The following is a 20,537-nucleotide window of genomic DNA, read 5'->3' as shown; positions in this document are numbered from 1 at the left end:
AGTGCGATAAAGTAAAATGAAATTAATTAAAAAAGAAGAAAAAAAAAAACAAATAAAAAGTGAAATGGGGAAAAAAGGGAAGGAAAAAAAAAAAAAAAAAAGGAAAAAAATAGGGGTGAATATGACGGTGAACCATATAAAGGACGATGCATAAACCATAAAATAATATGGTGTAATGTAGTGAACAAAAAATGCCTAAATATTGAGCATAGTGTTAAGGTGCACCTTAATTCTAAGAGCCGGTTCACACTAGGGCGACACGACTTCCAGCGCGACTTTCAGAGGCGACTCCGACACGACTTGAACATGAACCACAGGGCGATCTGGGGCGATTTACAACACAACTTGAAGTCGTCTCCAGGACAGGAGACTTTCCAGTGGCCAATAAAACAACAATCAGCTCTGGGAGAGGGAGGGGGAGGGAGGGGTGCAGGAGATGTTTCCCTGAGAAATGTATGTTATCTTCCTGGAAAGTATCTTCAGATAAGACAGTGATCCGACTTCTGAGGCGACTTCCATTGAAATCAATGGGTACAAATCGCCTACAAGTCGGATTGAAGTAGTACAGGAACCTTTTCTGAAGTCGGATCGCCTTGAGTCGTGTGTATTAACACTGCTCCCATTCACTTCCATTGTTTTTCTCTACAGCGCGATTTGGGACGACTTGAGGCGACATGAAGTCGGATCACAAGTCGCCCCAGTGTGAACCGGCTCTAATGGTCTTATTTGTTTTATAGTATATTAACTTGTGTTTTTTATTATTTTTATGATTATTATTATATTGTTTTTGTTTTTTGTATTTTTGTTGCCTGTATGTGTTTGTGTACTTACTCATTATTGAAATAATAACTGAGACACCGGGGCATCTATCTGGACTGGTTAAACATTCATTATGAGCTGAACCATTAATACAAAGACAAAAACAAAAGCAAAAAGATGTGAACATGTGTGGCCGTTTATAGAAGAGTTCTAAAATATCCTAAAAATCAGTAAATGAGTAAACATGCAGAGTAGTATGGAATGATAGTAAAAAAGAGGCACTTGAAATGTCGGGAAGTGTCAATGTGGCTATATGAGGCTAATGAAAAATAACCGCTATTAGCGGACAATTGCCAACATGTGAACCTCAATCTAAATAGAGAAACTCTCTAGAGAATGATAGCGATCAGGGTATGGGCATGGAGTGTGTGTCAGGTTGCATAGCGGAATCGATATATTGGTATTACAATATTTTAATACTTTAATGTTAGACTGGAAAGGGAAAAGTAAAACCAAAAGGAAACCAAATGGGTTAATGAAAAACTCCCTAGGCAGTAGGTAAACATGTGTTGAAATCGAAAATACGCTATCTGATTCTCTGTCTTGACACATCCAATTACAGAAAAAGCCACATTTGAGGCCACCACATCTCGCCGACAACAAAGACATCGCCATACATGTCGCGATGACTGTGCGATCTACATGAATTAAATACTTAAATGTGTATTTACAAGGAACAAATAAAATTCGATAAAACGGAGAAGCCGAACATTGCTGTTGACAGCTGTATATACAAAAAACAGTTAATACAGTAATAAGAACAAAAAACACACAATATGCATATGAAATGTCCCGATAAACATATTAAGATAACGAGCAATATCGTACGAATGGCTGGGAAGCCAGCAGAACTGTAATCGTGGGACATATCTTACAATGTATGTTGGTTGGTTCTCTAATGAAACCCAAAAAAGAAAGAAAGAAGAGAGTATAGGATACTGAGATCTTGTTGAAAAGGGTGCCAAGAGCCTAGGTGTTTTGTAGTCCTCTTACAAACAAGGAGATACTGTATTTATGGATCCTGTAAAAATCGGGGAAAAAACATCCAGGGTGCTTGTAAGAAAATAAGGTTAGGAAAAAAGGCAAGATGACAAGGGAGGGGGGGGGGGGGGGGGGGAAGGGAATAAGGAGAAAAATGGGAAAATGTGCGCAAGGTAGAGCGAAAAAAAAAAAAATAAAAAAAAAAGGGGGGGGAAGTGGAAGTGAAAAAATAAATAAATAAATAAAAAAAAGGTGGAAGTGGAAGTGAATAAATAAATAATAAAAAAAAAAAGGTGGAAGTGGGAAAAAAATAAATAAATAAATAAATAAATATTTTAGAAATGAAAATGAGAAAAGATAAAAGTAAATGTAAAAATAAACATAGGGCAGGGACAACCGGCAGATCGAGGGAGCTTAATGTATGTTTAGGACCGGGCTCATATAGAATGAAGTATGATGAGCCTCTTAAATACCTAGAGTGAGATATACAGTGAGATGGGATACATAGGAATCGCATGCATACATAAGATAAGATGGATGTGCTGGTACTTGGGCATATACATAATCTGAATGTGTAATTAGAACGCTTCAAAAACCAAAAATCTACCACATGTGTTGTAAAGACATGTATGGGAGAGCGTGAAGATGGTATAATGTAAGATCCATGTCGGAGAAATATCGGTTATCAGCGAAATAGTTCTGTATGTATATATATAATGCACTCAAGAACCGGACACGTCTAGAGTAAAAAAAAGGGGGGGGGGGGGAATTAGGAGACACAAAATCAGAGAAAAATCTCCAAGGAGATGTGATGAGCTGTGTAATATGTAATTGTGGCAGTAATGGACAATGGTGCAAACGTGAAACTGGATACTGATACTGATCAGTCATAAAAATGGGACACATCCCACTCAAAATTCATTCCAGACGGAATTCTGGTTTGGAGTGAAAAGATCCAGAACACTTCACGTTTGCATAATGACCGGAACTTGTCGCCTCCCCTGATGGGGGTTTTGACCTGTTCTACACCCTGTATAACAAGACTGGTGATGTCCTTAAAGTGTATGTTGTTCCAATGTCGTGCCACATTGGTGTTTTTATTGGTGGAGATATCATAAAGATGGTCCCTGAGGCGATCTCTAAGCCTACGAATTGTACGTCCCACATACTGTATATTACACAGTGTGCAGGAAATGACATACACAATGTGTTTGGTGTTGAAATTCATGAAACTCTTAATCTCAAATTCTCTATGATTGCTACATGAAATGACGTGTTGGCCTGTTTTGATGAAGCCGCAATAGATGCAGCTTTTAATACCACACTTGAAGGTGCCCTTAAAGCTCAGCCAGCCATGATGGGTGATTTTGCTATTAAATAGGCTGGGTGAAAGGGAGCTTCCAAGCGTGGGTGCCCTTCGAGACACTGTTTTAATGCCCTTGAGTAGTATGGCACTATAGGCTGGGTCACTATACAGTATGGGCAGATACTTCATCACTGTGTTTTTAATTTTCTGAAACTCTAGACTAAATGGAGTAGAGAAAACTGGAGTATTATTGGAGAATTTGGAAGCTGTTCTCTTGGAACTTTGTAGCAAATTATCTCTGGGAACAGAGCTGGCAGCCAGCAGGGCTTTAGTAATGATGTGTTCAGGGTACCCTCTATCTTTAAACCTGCTTGCCATATTATGGGCCTCCTCGTTAAAGGTTTCAGGTGCACTGCAAAGTCTCCTGAGTCTGAGGAACTGGCCATACGGGACCCCCCTGATGGTGTGTCTCGGATGGGCAGAATCTGCTCTTAGAATGGCATTGCCCGCTGTTGGTTTTCTGTAGAGGCTAGTAAATGCTGATGTCTATAAGAATGAGGCACTTCGCCAATTGTCTGACACAGACACATACCAGGCACTCAAATCAGACCCCACTGCAGCTTTCACCAAGGCCCTTACATGCCTTTTGGATAGAGGCACATCAGTTGGGATCTTTTCTGTTTATGAGAGAGATATTTTTATTCCAGATTGTCCCATCATGCCGGTATTCCATCACCTACCCAAGATCCACAAGGGGCTAGATCCCCTTTTGGGGAGACCCATTGTGGCTGGTATAGGCTCTCTTAACGAGCGTCTTGGGGAATGGCTTGATGGGCAACTACAACCATTAGTGGTGGATTTACCCGGTTACCTCAAGGACACAACACAGCTTCTGACCAAACTCAACCAATTTCAATGGCATGACAGCTATCGTTGGGTCAGCTGTGATGTGACAAGTTTATACTCCAGCATTCCTCATCATCTTGGTATCAGAGCTGTGGCTACTTTCCTGAGGGAATCGGGTAAAATGTCCCTGGTACTTCAAGATTTCATTTTACTTGTTTTGGAATATTTACTTACCCACAACTTTTTCATGTTTGACGGGGGCTATTATCTCCAAAGATGCGGGGCCTCCATGGGAGCCAAGTTTTCTCCCTCGCTCGCCAACCTATTCATGGGCTGGTGGGAGAGGTCACGCATCTTTGGACATGATAGCCCCCGCAGGACTGATACGGTGTTCTATGGTCGCTACATTGATGACCTCCTGTTTATCACTTCAGACAGCGAGGCAGATCTCACACTTTGGCTTGATTATTTCAACAATAACTCTCTGAATTTAAAGTTTACCGGTGAATTAAATTCCAAATCCATAAACTTTCTGGATGTTAAGTTGACAGGTGCGGGCAATACGGTAGTTACTAGCCTCTACAGAAAACCAACAGCGGGCAATGCCATTCTAAGAGCAGATTCTGCCCATCCGAGACACACCATCAGGGGGGTCCCGTATGGCCAGTTCCTCAGACTCAGGAGACTTTGCAGTGCACCTGAAACCTTTAACGAGGAGGCCCATAATATGGCAAGCAGGTTTAAAGATAGAGGGTACCCTGAACACATCATTACTAAAGCCCTGCTGGCTGCCAGCTCTGTTCCCAGAGATAATTTGCTACAAAGTTCCAAGAGAACAGCTTCCAAATTCTCCAATAATACTCCAGTTTTCTCTACTCCATTTAGTCTAGAGTTTCAGAAAATTAAAAACACAGTGATGAAGTATCTGCCCATACTGTATAGTGACCCAGCCTATAGTGCCATACTACTCAAGGGCATTAAAACAGTGTCTCGAAGGGCACCCACGCTTGGAAGCTCCCTTTCACCCAGCCTATTTAATAGCAAAATCACCCATCATGGCTGGCTGAGCTTTAAGGGCACCTTCAAGTGTGGTATTAAAAGCTGCATCTATTGCGGCTTCATCAAAACAGGCCAACACGTCATTTCATGTAGCAATCAGAGAATTTGAGATTAAGAGATTCATGAATTGCAACACCAAACACATTGTGTATGTCATTTCCTGCACACTGTGTAATATACAGTATGTGGGACGTACAATTCGTAGGCTTAGAGATCGCCTCAGGGACCATCTTTATGATATCTCCACCAATAAAAACACCAATGTGGCACGACATTGGAACAACATACACTTTAAGGACATCACCAGTCTTGTTATACAGGGTGTAGAACAGGTCAAAACCCCCATCAGGGGAGGCGACAAGTTCCGGTCATTGTGCAAACGTGAAGTGTTCTGGATCTTTTCACTCCAAACCAGAATTCCGTCTGGAATGAATTTTGAGTGGGATGTGTCCCATTTTTATGACTGATCAGTATCAGTATCCAGTTTCACGTTTGCACCATTGTCCATTACTGCCACAATTACATATTACACAGCTCATCACATCTCCTTGGAGATTTTTCTCTGATTTTGTGTCTCCTAATTCCCCCCCCCCCCTTTTTTTTTACTCTAGACGTGTCCGGTTCTTGAGTGCATTATATATATACATACAGAACTATTTCGCTGATAACCGATATTTCTCCGACATGGATCTTACATTATACCATCTTCACGCTCTCCCATACATGTCTTTACAACACATGTGGTAGATTTTTGGTTTTTGAAGCGTTCTAATTACACATTCAGATTATGTATATGCCCAAGTACCAGCACATCCATCTTATCTTATGTATGCATGCGATTCCTATGTATCCCATCTCACTGTATATCTCACTCTAGGTATTTAAGAGGCTTATCATACTTCATTCTATATGAGCCCGGTCCTAAACATACATTAAGCTCCCTCGATCTGCCGGTTGTCCCTGCCCTATGTTTATTTTTACATTTACTTTTATCTTTTCTCATTTTCATTTCTAAAATATTTATTTATTTATTTATTTATTTATTTTTTTCCCACTTCCACCTTTTTTTTTTTTTTATTTATTTATTCACTTCCACTTCCACCTTTTTTTTATTTATTTATTTATTTTTTCACTTCCACTTCCACCTTTTTTTTTTTTTTTTTTTTTGCCCCTTCCACTTCCACCTTTTTTTTTTTTTTTCACTTCCACTTCCCCCCCCCTTTTTTTTTTTTTTTTTTTTTCGCTCTACCTTGCGCACATTTTCCCATTTTTCTCCTTATTCCCTTCCCCCTCCCCCCCCCTCTCTTTTCATCTTGCCTTTTTTCCTAACCTTATTTTCTTACAAGCACCCTGGATGTTTTTTCCCCGATTTTTACAGGATCCATAAATACAGTATCTCCTTGTTTGTAAGAGGACTACAAAACACCTAGGCTCTTGGCACCCTTTTCAACAAGATCTCAGTATCCTATACTCTCTTCTTTCTTTCTTTTTTGGGTTTCATTAGAGAACCAACCAACATACATTGTAAGATATGTCCCACGATTACAGTTCTGCTGGCTTCCCAGCCATTCGTACGATATTGCTCGTTATCTTAATATGTTTATCGGGACATTTCATATGCATATTGTGTGTTTTTTGTTCTTATTACTGTATTAACTGTTTTTTGTATATACAGCTGTCAACAGCAATGTTCGGCTTCTCCGTTTTATCGAATTTTATTTGTTCCTTGTAAATACACATTTAAGTATTTAATTCATGTAGATCGCACAGTCATCGCGACATGTATGGCGATGTCTTTGTTGTCGGCGAGATGTGGTGGCCTCAAATGTGGCTTTTTCTGTAATTGGATGTGTCAAGACAGAGAATCAGATAGCGTATTTTCGATTTCAACACATGTTTACCTACTGCCTAGGGAGTTTTTCATTAACCCATTTGGTTTCCTTTTGGTTTTACTTTTCCCTTTCCAGTCTAACATTAAAGTATTAAAATATTGTAATACCAATATATCGATTCCGCTATGCAACCTGACACACACTCCATGCCCATACCCTGATCGCTATCATTCTCTAGAGAGTTTCTCTATTTAGATTGAGGTTCACATGTTGGCAATTGTCCGCTAATAGCGGTTATTTTTCATTAGCCTCATATAGCCACATTGACACTTCCCGACATTTCAAGTGCCTTTTTTTTTACTATCATTCCATACTACTCTGCATGTTTATTCATTTACTGATTTTTAGGATATTTTAGAACTCTTCTATAAACGGCCACACATGTTCACATCTTTTTGCTTTTGTTTTTGTCTTTGTATTAATGGTTCAGCTCATAATGAATGTTTAACCAGTCCAGATAGATGCCCCGGTGTCTCAGTTATTATTTCAATAATGAGTAAGTACACAAACACATACAGGCAACAAAAATACAAAAAACAAAAACAATATAATAATAATCATAAAAATAATAAAAAACACAAGTTAATATACTATAAAACAAATAAGACCATTAGAATTAAGGTGCACCTTAACACTATGCTCAATATTTAGGCATTTTTTGTTCACTACATTACACCATATTATTTTATGGTTTATGCATCGTCCTTTATATGGTTCACCGTCATATTCACCCCTATTTTTTTCCTTTTTTTTTTTTTTTTTTCTTCCCTTTTTTCCCCATTTCACTTATTTGTTTTTTTTTTTTCTTTTTTTAATTAATTTCATTTTACTTTATCGCACTTCAATTCATATCATATTTTTTGTTTTCTTAATTTGATTTTATTTGTCACTTATACAAGTTATACATGTTTTACACATATCATTCCATTTCCTGTCCACTTTAATTCACTTCTCTTACACTCAAAGATATTTCTTCACACTTACACATACTCCTACACTCTCTTTCACATTTTTCTGCACCCCACTTCTCTATTGGGTCAACACATCATTTTATCCAATGTTCACTATTCACTATGAATTTGCATGAGACATAGTCCACATGAGACACTCTCTGATTGTCTGTTGAGACACACCCAAACTTCACAGGGGACCCTGTTTAACTTAATTGTTTCCAGAGCCCACTCATTGGGTTGTAAGGTATATATTCACTCATTTTACCGTTTACACACTACTTATGAAGAAGCACTAAGGCATAGTGCGAAACGTCAGCTTTTCTTTTGTTGTGCTGTTTTTTGCTGTGGCATGTATTTTGTGATTTTTAATTAAAGGAGGAGTTTTTTTGGAGTGCGGCTGTCCCAGCTTTTTTCCTTCATCCTAACCTGCATTTTGATTGCACTGCCTGCACCCTTGGCTCGGACCACAGGAATCAGATTACCTGGTTCTCTTTGAGCGATTACCCACTCTCTCATCCCGTGTTATACACTCGCCGTCCATCGATGCCGAGCGCATGACTCAGTCCCGCCCCTGGCGGCCGCGTCATTGGATTTGATTGACAGCAGCGGGAGCCAATGCTGCGCTGCCATCAATCTATCCAATCAACGCCGAGAATCTGTGGAGAAGAGGACACCGGGGATGAGCTGAGCAGGTGAACTGGCTCAGTTAAGTAAAACGGGGGGGCTGGGGGGCCTGCGATTGCCAGGTGTTTTTTTCACCATAATGCATAGGATCTTTACAACCTTTTTAAGAGCAAAAATGTTACCTTCTTTCTCACCATTGAGAGGCACATGAAATAAGACACTGCTGAAAACTCAAAAAGCCAGGGGGATGCCCCAGCCAGCAATTGGCTGAAAATGCTGATCAGGAATCGGTTAGGTTCTGGTTTTCCAGCATGCTCGTCTAACAGAAGCCTGCCAAACGTCTGTCGGACCTGAGCCGAATATTGGCCGTTTTTTATTGAACCGACTGACATCACCTGACATTCGGCCCGGTGTACTAGGCTTAAGGCTCCAGACATCAGATCTACTTGCTCTAACCAGGGTGTTGACCCTTTTTGTAATATTTATTTATTTTTTCACTAAAAAAAAAAAATGTCTATGTCCACCCTCCTAGGACTAGGGATGCACCGAAATTTCAGCCCCAAAAACATATCGGCAGAAAATGGCCCTTTCAGCAATTTGCCGTAAGAGAAATCTCGCCAATAATGGCACCCCGACCCTCTGGTGCCGTCCAGTACAGGGGTTGTCGTTCTGGAGCATCCCCGTCCAGTCCTCTTCTCCTCAACAAGGCCGCTAAAAGTGCTCTATGGAGGAAAGCTGTCAGCACACACAGACACCGCGTTAAGGAGCAGCTTCTCGGTATGATCAGCGGGAGGAGCATTATCAGTGTGCAGCGCCGCAGGGGTTAAGAGTGCAGGACTTGTTGTTTGACATGTTGTTAGAAACAGTGAGCCCACTCGCTTCACTGAGCAGGCTCACTGTTTCCAACATTATGTCAAGCAACAAGTCCTGCACTCTTAACCCGCGCGGCACTGCACACTGATAATGCTCCTCCCGCTGATCATACCGAGTAGCTACTCCTTAACGCGGTGTGTGTGTGCCGAAAGCTTTCCTCCATAGATAGGCAAAGCCAAGAACATGGCTTTTGCCAATACTGCCCTGTCCCCCTTACTGACATACTAAGGCAGGTTGCATTGCCCTCCTGTACCACGTCCCCAGTCTCTGACCATCTCCTGTACCGCGTCCCCAGTCTCTGACCATCTCCTGTACCGCGTCCCCAGTCTCTGACCATCTCCTGTACCGCGTCCCCAGTCTCTGACCATCTCCTGTACCGCGTCCCCAGTCTCTGACCATCTCCTGTACCGCGTCCCCAGTCTCTGACCATCTCCTGTACCGCGTCCCCAGTCTCTGACCATCTCCTGTATACATTTTTTTTTTTTTAAACGGTCACTTTTGGTATCTGTTTTCGGCCTAGTGCATTTTTAATTTTCGGTATCGGCACCAAAAAACCCATTTGGTGCATCCCTACCTAGAACCCTAGCAAAAAAAGTGATGCATGCTGGGTAGAGGTGTTCAACCCTCTTGTAGGCAGCAGTAGTATAACTGTACTGTATATGTGTACCACAATGAAAGTGAAAGAGTGATTTGGCAAACTAAATCTCAGCAAATGAGATCTTATTAATTCTATTAAAGATAGACAGACATTTTGTCAATTTGGGCACAGTTAAAGTCTCCATGCAAAACACATTACATACGATGTGAAAAATGGTTTTACCGTGATCGTTTCCTGCTGTTTCCAGGAGCGTATCCAACACGATAAGAACATGAAACTGCCCGGTCATCTTCTCGTCTCCTTTCTGATGACTGAGAAACTTTTCTTGGTGAACGTGAGCGAGATCTAAAATGATGAGAAGAAATAAATGGCATACAAAAACAAACCTTGAAAGTCAGGGGTCAGAAAGCTAGACATTTGACAGATTTGCATATACGCTCATGAATATGGTCGGGTTCAAAGTATCCACATGCAAGGATCTTGCACAGAACCTTGTGTCAGCGAGACACAAGTCATCAACTCTCAGGTCACATATCAACTGTGTGTGTTTGCAACCAATTGCTACCATACCACCCAAATAAGATAAACACATTCTGAATAGGTACTAATGCATAGTTAATACCTCTACCTTAATGGCAATCTCTATAAAAATAGGATTTTTAGGTACATGTAGTAAAATTATTTTCTCTGTTTTTATTAAAGGACACAGAGGAGATTTTGAATATTTGCCAATTAGGTTATATCTCCACCTTCAGAAGTAGGATGCTAGCCACAAAAGCAATCTGATGGCTTACCCCCCGTCTGATAACTCAGTCACAAAACAGTACATAGAATAATTGGCCACAGACACAAATAGAGTGCAGTGTCCATCAATGAATTCAGAAAAAAAGCATTTAACAGTGAGTACAAAAAATACAGAAGAAAAATATATTTTTGTTTTAGCGCATAGGCGTAAAAGTGCAAAGAACTTAACTTCATAGCTTAGTCAGGAAACCATGGGGTTGATTTACGAAAGGCAAATCCACTTTGCACTACAAGTGCACTTGAAAGTGCAGTAGCTGTAGATCTGAGGGGAAGATCGAAATGAGGGAAAACTATGTTGATTTCTATCATGCAATCATTTGCAAGCAAAAATGCTATTTTCCGTGCAAATCCCCCTCAGATCTACAGCAACTGTACTTACAAGTGCACTTGTAGTGCAAAGTGGACTTGCTTTTAGTAAATAAACCCCCCTCCCTTGTAAAACCTTAAGGCCCCTTTCACACTGGGACGGGAGATATGGTGGCGCTATACCATTGGAATTGTGGCGGTATTCGTCCGCTAGCGGTGCGGTTTTAACCCCTGCTAGCGGCCGAAAAAAAGGTTAATATCGCCGGCAATGCGCCTCCGCAGAGGCGCATAGCCAGCAATATAGCTGCGGTTTCCCATTGCTTTCAATGGGAATGAGCGGTGGAGGAGCAGTAAACACACCACTCCAAAGATGCTGCTAGCAGGACTTTTGGAGGGGTCCTGCTAGCACAGCTCCAGTGTGAAAGCCCTTGGACTTTCATGCTGGAGAAACAGCAGTCGCTGCTTAGGGTCGGTTTGCAGGGCAATAGCGCCTGCAAACCGCCCCAGTGTGAAAGGCGCCTAACTGCACTCTGCAGTGTGCCAGGTAGTGGGATTTTTTTTTTCTTCGTAAAAACAAATGAATGACATCATGTTAATGTGTGCCCTCACCAACCTGATCATGTTCAAATGTTAATCAACACAAAATGTTATTTTCCCATGTGGATCACAATGCTGTGGCATAAAGTTATTCAAGCTCTCCTAAAGTAAAAGGCATACGTAGACATTAAGTTTTAAACATTTCTCAATGTTACTGCCCCTTTTTTGGTGTCAATGGTAGGAATTATGCCCCATTTTTGGTGTCAGGAGAACTAGTGCCCCAGGGGCCCACTGGTTTAGACTCAAGAGTATTTTATGTGATGTAATAAATTAGACAATTTACAACACATACGTGGATGGGGGTTACAGTGCAATGCTACCAAAATAAGGAAATTATAAATCTTTCCAAAAACACAAAAAATATAAAAGGGCACCACGGAGACCCTTTTTTCTTTTAACGTAATATTGGCATTGCTTTAGTGCAAAAGTAAGTGCACTCCTGTGATGCAGAAGAGAAATATGATCAAAAAAAGCAGAGGCCGAGCGGCCATGTGATCTCCCCGGCTGGCGTCACAGGGAGATCATGGCCCCTCCTGCAGTACCCATCCATCGGAGCTGCACAATGGGCATGAGTGATGTGACCGGCCTGAAGACAGCTCTAAATAGGTACTTGCAGCTCTCGTTTTTCTAAAAGACTAATGCAGTGCGCGCTGCCAGGCTCTACTAGAGGGTCTGGCAAAGATTAAGTTATATGGGTTAACAAACCCTTTACTGTTTAATGTGTCATCTGTAGTTTTCAAATAAGTGAAAAGCCCTGACTTCAGAACAAAAAGTTCACACTGCTTCAGTTATCAGAATGTGTATGCAGAGTAGAAAAACAGTTTCCCTCAGGTATCAATTTTCAGTTACATCATTTTAAAAGGCAGTAAAAAAGCAAGAAATTAACAGAATGGTTTAGCCCCTGGACAGGATATTAAATTAATATTTTTTTACTAAAAAAACAATATTGGTTAATACAGATAAAAGTAGGAAAGAAAAAAATATAAATCACTGTCTTCAGACAAGAACACAGTATGAAATCACAATATTCTGTCCCATGACAATGATCTAATTTTCAGCAGTAACTATGGTTACATATACAACCGTGTGGCCGGCAAGCCGTAAAGCAGATTTAAAACAGGAACCGTAATTAAAGTGATACTAAACACACACTGTTCAATTCACACTGTCCCTTATATTTCTGTATATGGATGATGGCACCAAGTATTTTACAAAAAAAAAAAAAAAAAAAAAAAAAAAAACAAAAAAAACCACATCCAAGTACCTTTTTCCTAATTGATATACAGCAGTCACATGATCCAGATCTTTCCCAGCCTGTCTGCAGGGAAACATAAGCAGGAGGAGCTTTTAGTCCTCTGCTGTTGGTCAAGTTAAACAAAAAAACAGCCTTTGGGATACAAAGTAAATTAATATCAATACTCAGTTAGAAATCATCACACAAATATATGTTTTAAATCAAATATTTTTGGCAATAACACGGTGTGGGCAGATTTCTGCCAGTCATGCCTCTCCAGACTGTGTCTTCAGAATAACAGGGAGGAGAAGCTGCCATCAACCAAGATGTAATATCCCACCCCCATTGTGTTTAGCTGGTTAGTGGACAAGGAGGAGGGAGTGGGCTGTCACTTATCACTGTGTATATGCCCACAGGTGTGACTCATTTGTGACACATGGGCTGCTCAGATGTGATGGGGACAAAATAGAAACCCACTGAAAACTGAGCATGTGCAATAGTTGCGAACACTGCTCTGCATTGGGGAGATAGAGAACAGCAGGACCAACCAGATTATTTTTTGCAGCATACAGAAAACAAATCCCATAGTGAATGAGTATGAACAGCATGTAATACACCATTTATTTTTTTTATGATGTGCGTTTAGTGACACTTTAAGGTAACTTGATATGTGACATTTCTATGAACATTAACTCCTTTCTAATTTTTACATCCCCAAGTTGTTTCTGATGCACTTTTTAATTTGGATGACTTATTTTGTTGATAAAAAAAAAGCCTTGGAACCTGAATAAGTGTTGCACACTTCCAAGTACTTGCTTATAACCCTGTCTGTATGTACTTTTTATATCGAGGACAGCTCAGAACATCTCAAAGATCATATTGTAGAGAGGTCTTACTGTAGTTGAAATACTCAATGGTAGAGAAAAAATAAAATTACTTTTGCATAAGCCTGATCTGAAGCCTACCTGGAGCGTCTAACTGTTCTATAAGCTGTAGGAAGAGAATGCTTGACTTTTGAATGGGAACGGGATTTGGACTCATAATGAATCTTTGGAGAATGTGATCTGGAACGGGATCTTTTTTTCTTTTTCTTCTTCTTTTTTTCTCTTTCTGTTCGAGAGTATTCTTGAGTTGGAGACCTTGATGTGATAGGATACTCTGTAGTAGGCACAATGGTATCTTCTGGTAAAAGTCCATAGTTCATGGTGCTCCCAACCTAAAAATAAGAAAAAAGTTCAAATGAGAAGGCATTTTTCTCCTCAAAAAAATAAAATAAAAAATAAAACTTTTTGTAACAGATTCGAGCAATACCTTAAATCATTTTTTATTTTTTTTTACAAAGATAAGCATTTTCTCACAATTAATCCCTAGACCACTGCCTGATTTGAATCAATCCACTGAAGCATATAACCTGCTGCACATCTGGTATGCACTGAATGCTGCATCCATTAGTTTTATTAGGTGGATGTAAACAGACCCTTGTTTTTTGCAGGAATTCATGTTTTTTGCAGGAGCAGAAAATAAGAATATATATTCAACAGAGAAGTGAATGACATCAATGAAGAGCCAATTAAACAGGAAAGATTACATACAGATCTGGCCAAAGCAAGATGCAGTCTTTTCTGTGACCACAATCCACTGCAGCTGTCAGAGAGAATGAGACCTACAATACATGTTGACAACCACATCTAGAATATTGTCCTAATTGCAGGTTTTTTTTTTTTAATGGATTGGCTGCCTTACCAATGCCAATTTCTACAGCTGAACCAAGTAAATGTTTGTTAAAAAATTAAATCCTTCAAGTTGAGCCAAGTACTAAAGTAAGTAGCTTTTACAGCCCATTCAAACTTGCCTGTGTTTTTACCAGGTGTATTTTCCACTAAAAAAAGGAACGCATCAAATCATGTTGTAATGCACATCAATAAACATAGACAGGTTATAACATGCACAAGCAAGCATCAATGGCACAACACGGTTTCTATTAATTAATTTCAATGGAAAAACAGACTCACAACAAAAGCCCACAAAAAAGAATGCAAAGTGATTATACAAATATTTTCTGAAACAAATGTGGACCACTGCTCAAACACTGGCCTTTGCGTGGATTACATGTGCTAACCCCTTTACTGTGTTCAAAATATACATATGTGGTAAAGCCTTCATTTAGGTCTTTTGCACATGGAAGCTACAGTTGGTTTAATGTAAATGTCAGCATTCTTCCCATTCCCCCAGGCACTGCGTACAGTCTCCCACAGACATGAAATGCTGGGAGTGGCTGTACTCCAGTGTATACAGCCAGGCTGTCATAAATAGAGTTGCTGCCATAGCATCTGACCCTTTGTACCCCCCTATCCCACCAATGATGACAAGGGGTAGATCAGCTACTGGTACACCGTGAACTACAGAGTACCAATACGCATCCTTCAAATCAAAGTGAAAGGTCTAGAATTAAAAGCCAAAAATGCTAAAATTGGCATAACAACCTCCATATTCTGGGCCTACCTTAGGGAGCAGAGGGCCAGAATCCACTTTCAGAATCTTACAGGATACCAGAAACCAGAGGCCTACCATGTGCTCCACCACGCATCCTTCTCTTTCATCCCCTGAATTTTCTAAATCGAGATCTAATTCTGAGGGGCCAGGAAACGGTAGACACTCTGCTTTGACAACGCTAAGCTCCTGAACTTCCCAGACTATTCTGTGGACACCCAGAGGCGCTGAAGATCCTTTTATTAGATAAAGCACAGAGTTTTGTTTGTGACAAAGATAGTATTCTCGACTACTGCTAGAAGATCGGCAGCTCTCTAACGTGATGGCAGCATCTCTTAGAAAGAGTTAATGCTCTGTACACACAAGCGGAATTTCCGTTGGAAAAAAAGTTGTATTGTTTTTCAGACGGAATTCCGCTCAAGCTTGGCTTGCATACACACAGTCACACAAAAGTTCTCTGAACTTTCGAGCGTTCAGAACGCGGTGACGTACAACACTACCACGAGGCGAGAAAAAGAGGTTCAATGCTTCCAAGCATGTGTCGAATTGTTTCCGAGCATACATGTTTTTTTCCCGTCGGAATTCCATACAGATGAACAGATTTTCCAATAGAATTTTTTTTCCCCTTGGAAAAATTAGAATAGTTGGCCGGGCGGGTGTGGAGAGGCATGGGCTGAAGGAGCAGCCCCAGATGCCTTAGGGCCCCACATGGACATGCTGTCTGCACGTCTTGTAAAGATGGCACCTGGAGGCACCTAGAGGCTTGTTCTGTCCCGCACCTCCTGCCACGGACCGGACGCTGCATGATGAGGCCGCGCGAGGTCCCAGCGAGGGTAGGGTGAGCCGCCGCCGCCGCAATTGGTGTTTGATCACAGGCAAATTAGGCGGCTGCGAGGCCCCAGTGAGTGCGAGGCCTTAAGCAACTGTCTAATTTGCCTAGTAGTATATACTAGACTTAAAGAATATGTAAAGCCAACATTTTACATTCTGGATGTGTGCCTGATGTATCATGTACTTGTATAAAAGTGTCCTGACCTCTTTGTATTACTTCATTTAGATGAAATCCCTGGTGCCCCTGGCAGTCCCTCTGCTTTGCCGTCAAAAACTGACCACATTAGGCATGAGAGCACAGCGCAATCAGATTTCAATCTGTGCTTCGCCTGCTCTCCTCCAATGACCATACTCGTCCCGACACAACATAAATTGCAGTTCAATTCAACGTGTCTGCCATATGGAATACAGGAACTAATGAATGGCTTTGATGCCCTCTTTTCGCCCCCCTTTCCCCACTTCCTTACTACTCTTTATACCAACCTTCCCTCAAGCCTTTCCTTCCTACCTCTTCTCTCCAATTCTCCCTGAAGAATAGATGCTTTACACTGTAGTCCCTAGAGCAAAACCACCTGCTCACCATCGCCTATATAACGCTTAATAAACTATATAGTAGTTTGGTTTGCCTATTATGTGCTATAAAACAGACATCGCAATAGATTACTTTCTTATGTATACATATGGCATGGTTTCATGTATGATACTCATATATGCATGTGCCTGTATACTGCAAGTGTCAAACTTGCAAGTCATAATTCTGGAAAGCTTAATAACCTTCACCTTAAAAAAAATATATATATATTATAAAAGGAACATTAACGCATTGAGGCACACCTGGAAAGACTACATCATGGTTCTACTGTAGCTTGGACACAATAAATAAAAAACTTGGGCCATACAATTATTTGGCTATTTATAACAAAAAAAAAAAGAAGAATAAAAAGCAGTTTAACCTACAATGTGGTAAAAATATTACATTGAGGTAGCAGTGTATTTAACTGCTTTAATGACACCACTTTAATGTCAGAAAAAATGTTCAAATTGAGTTTTGAGTTCATTTTCCCGAAAGAACTGGCTTTCTTTTTGCCTCATCCATCAGTTCTTTTCAAGAGCACACACAAAATCAATAGAAGGCAGAATACATTTTAGAGGGTTGTCGTGGTTGTTCCTAATTGCTATGAGTATCAACGATTCTGATGAGCCAGGTGAGGACACAAATTATACTCAAACCTCACACACTGAGTATATCCAAGCCAATCCTCATTAAGCTGATGCGATGCACAATAAATTCAAGGAGAAAACATTTCTGACACAGCAAAAGTTTAGGAATGTTTATGCAACTTTTAAGTGCACTGAAACTCCTTTGTTTTGATGAAGGTTGCACTTCAGTATTCACATGTACACAAAAAAAAAACCTGACAAATGATTGTAAAGGCTTGTTTAAAAAAAAAAAAAAAATACATGTTATACTTGCCTGCTCTGAGCAGTTGGTTTTGCACAGACCAGCCTGGATTCTCCTCTTCTCCCTCTTTGCTGTTCCCAGTCCCTCCCTCCTTTTAGTGCCCCTCAGCCAGCAGCTTGTTACAGGGGCACCCAAGCAGAGTCAGAGCTCTGTATCCATTCAGACACAGAGCCCTGCCCTAGCCCTCTCTATCCCGATTGGCTGACTGACTTTGATTGACAGCCAAGGGAGCCAATGGCACCGCTGCTCTGTCTCAGCCAATTAGGAGGAGTGTCCTGGGTGGCTGAGGGGATCGTGGACATGGCTGGGGGGGGGGGGGTGTCAGGTAGGTAATTGGGGGGGGGGGGGCTACTACACGCAGGTTTTTTTTATCTTAATGCATAGGATGCATTAAAGATAAAAAAAAACTTCTGCCTTTACAACCCCTTTAAACTTGAAATAACAGATGTACGTATAGTTATACTGTATCTTGCTGTGCCAAACACCTAAATGAAAATAAATCTGCAGAATTTTCTTTCAAATCAACACTCTTGGGAGTGCTGATCTCCTCCGTCTCCCAGTGCACTCCTTGGTTCCCTCCTCCCAACATCTATTTAAGTGATGCAAAGGTGGAAGGAACCACTGAGCGCTGCTGAATGGGTCACAGTAGATCCACACTTTTTAAAGTGTCACAGAAGGCTTTTCAGGGGACAATTCCTTATCATCAAAGAGGTTTTTGGGGGTGAAAGCATCAGGGGAGTACTTATGCCATTTTACTGGTTAATGTGCCATGTCAAGTTTAATTTCTATGGGTCACTTTAAGCAAGGTTCACACTGCTGTGATACAGTTTTCAGTGCAATTATGTAGTTCAACTTGGCTGTAGTTTGTATTTTCTATGTGGCCAAAATTGTGGGGGAATCGCAACAAAGTAGTACAGGAAACTTTTCAGCAATCGAGCTGTGCTGAGCTATATTGATGTAAATGAGCACCACTGAAAGCAATGTGGTTTCCATTGTCAGGCAATTCTGTGTGATTTAAGTTGCATCTGAAATTTCACTAGTGGGAATGGAGCCTAAAACTTTTCTTGAACAACTAGCTGATAAAGCAAAAGTACAGAAAAAAAATAATGAATGTCCTCCCCTACTTAATAGTGGTACGCAACATACAGCATTCAGCCATTCTGGGGCTTTCAGTAAGGTACAAGCTATTAAGGAAAAGACCATTAGATATTAGTTACACGTTTCAGAATATGACAGTGAAATATAAAGGGAAAAAAATGCCACAAATGGGACTCCAATTAAGAACAAAACCATAAAAAAAAGCTATTTGTCATCCGGATTGAAGTTACATAACATTTGGCTCAAGGGAAAAATTTGTTACACTGAATGTGACAAAAAATTCTAAAGCCTTCTTTTCATGTTGTAAGGTTAATGGAATGCGTACAATCTAATTTTTTTAGTTCAACATCGTCATAAAAAAGGTTAATGGCTTGAAATCTCATATTTTTGTTGGTATATGTTTAGGCTTGATATGAGAGCAGAGGCTCCCCGAGTAGGGTGAAGACCAGTATGAAGCAAAATTGTGGTCGATAGAAACGTTTTCGATCATCAGCATAGAGGGTTATGCTGGAATAATCCATGGCACCCCAAGGACTGATCCACACCAAAGCCTCCCAGCCACCCATCCAGGTAAGCCTCTGCACACCACCTAGGTTGCCAAATAGGGGCAGAAAAACAAAACCCACCAAAGCAAGATGAAGGGATGCCCCAGAAAGGAAATCCAAGACATCTCCTCCCACCATCTGAGGCAGGGGAGCTTCATCTGATTGAGATCAGCAGGTAGGCGAGAGGTATTCCGGGACACCTTCCTCAAATAGAGTACTCAAAAAACAACAAACTGGGAATGATGTGCTTGATGTCTGGAGGTCACAGGAAACACAAGAACTGAGGAGCCTTTCAAACTTCTCTATGCTTGTGTTTCCTGTAGGAGGTGGAGCCTCCCACTCACGTGACTGTCTTGGATGACGACTGAGGAAAAGACACTAGACATCCAGTTTACCTATGTGCATGTGTAGGAGTTTGAATTTCCAAGAATTTCCATACCCCTGTATAAAATGCTTGCAGAGCAAGCCATCTAAAAGTTTTTTCAATCCATCAACACTCTCAGCTAACACCATTACCTGTTGAAGGGAGTTCCACAAAATCACTGCTCTAACAGTAAATTACTCTATATGCAATTTAAAGTGGTATTGAACCCAAGAAAAAAACTTTAAAGTGATTGTAAAGTCTTGTTTTTTTATCCAATAAAAATAACAAACTTACACTTACCTGCTCTGTTGCAGTGGATTTGCAAAGAGCAGCCCCGATCTTCCTCTTTTTGGGTTCCTCTTCTGTGCTCCTGGCCCCGCCTCCCTCCTGTTCAGTGCCCCCACAGCAAGCAGCTTGCTATGGGGGCACCCAAGCCGAGTCACAGGTCCTACAGTGTCCATTCAGACACGGAGCCCCGACCTTGCTCCTCCCCCTCTCCCCTGATTGGCTAGCTGACTTTGACAGACAGCAGTAGCAACTGTCTCAGCCAATTAGAAGGGAGAATCTCAGATGGCTGAGAGACTTGTGGACATCACTGGACAGAGATGGACCTCAGGCAAGTATTAGGGGGGGGCTGCTTCACACAGATTTTTTTTATTTTCATTCATAGAATAAAAATCGTCAGCTTTTACAACTCTTAATCACTTCAGCCCCAGAGGGTTTTACCCCCAATATGACCTGACCATTTTTTGCGATACGGCACTGCATTACTTTAACTGACAATTGCATGGTTATGCGACACTGTACCCAAATAAAATTGATGTTTTTCCCACAAGTAGAGCTTTCTTTTGGTGG

General features: G+C 40.9%; 1 protein-coding gene across 3 annotated transcripts in view; it reads right to left on the bottom strand.

Annotated features, from left to right (window-relative positions):
- The window catches only part of LOC120935572 (splicing factor SWAP), a 173,254-nt gene that overhangs the window by 35,147 nt on the left and 117,570 nt on the right, over positions 1–20,537 (bottom strand). For 2 of the 3 annotated variants that reach the window (XM_040347622.1, XM_040347634.1), the window contains 3 exons: positions 13,858–14,108; positions 12,923–12,976; positions 10,174–10,296 (listed from right to left, as the gene is read on the bottom strand). In XM_040347622.1, coding sequence (XP_040203556.1) covers positions 10,174–10,296; positions 12,923–12,976; positions 13,858–14,108 — 428 coding nt within the window. The remainder of the gene's footprint in view (positions 1–10,173; positions 10,297–12,922; positions 12,977–13,857; positions 14,109–20,537) is intronic. The other variant, XM_040347628.1, reaches the window with a different exon arrangement.

The sequence above is a fragment of the Rana temporaria genome, chromosome 1, assembly GCF_905171775.1.
Source record: "Rana temporaria chromosome 1, aRanTem1.1, whole genome shotgun sequence".
NCBI lineage: Eukaryota > Metazoa > Chordata > Amphibia > Anura > Ranidae > Rana > Rana temporaria.
The sequence above is the reverse complement of the archived record's forward strand: the minus strand, read 5'-3'. Positions and strand labels throughout refer to the sequence as shown.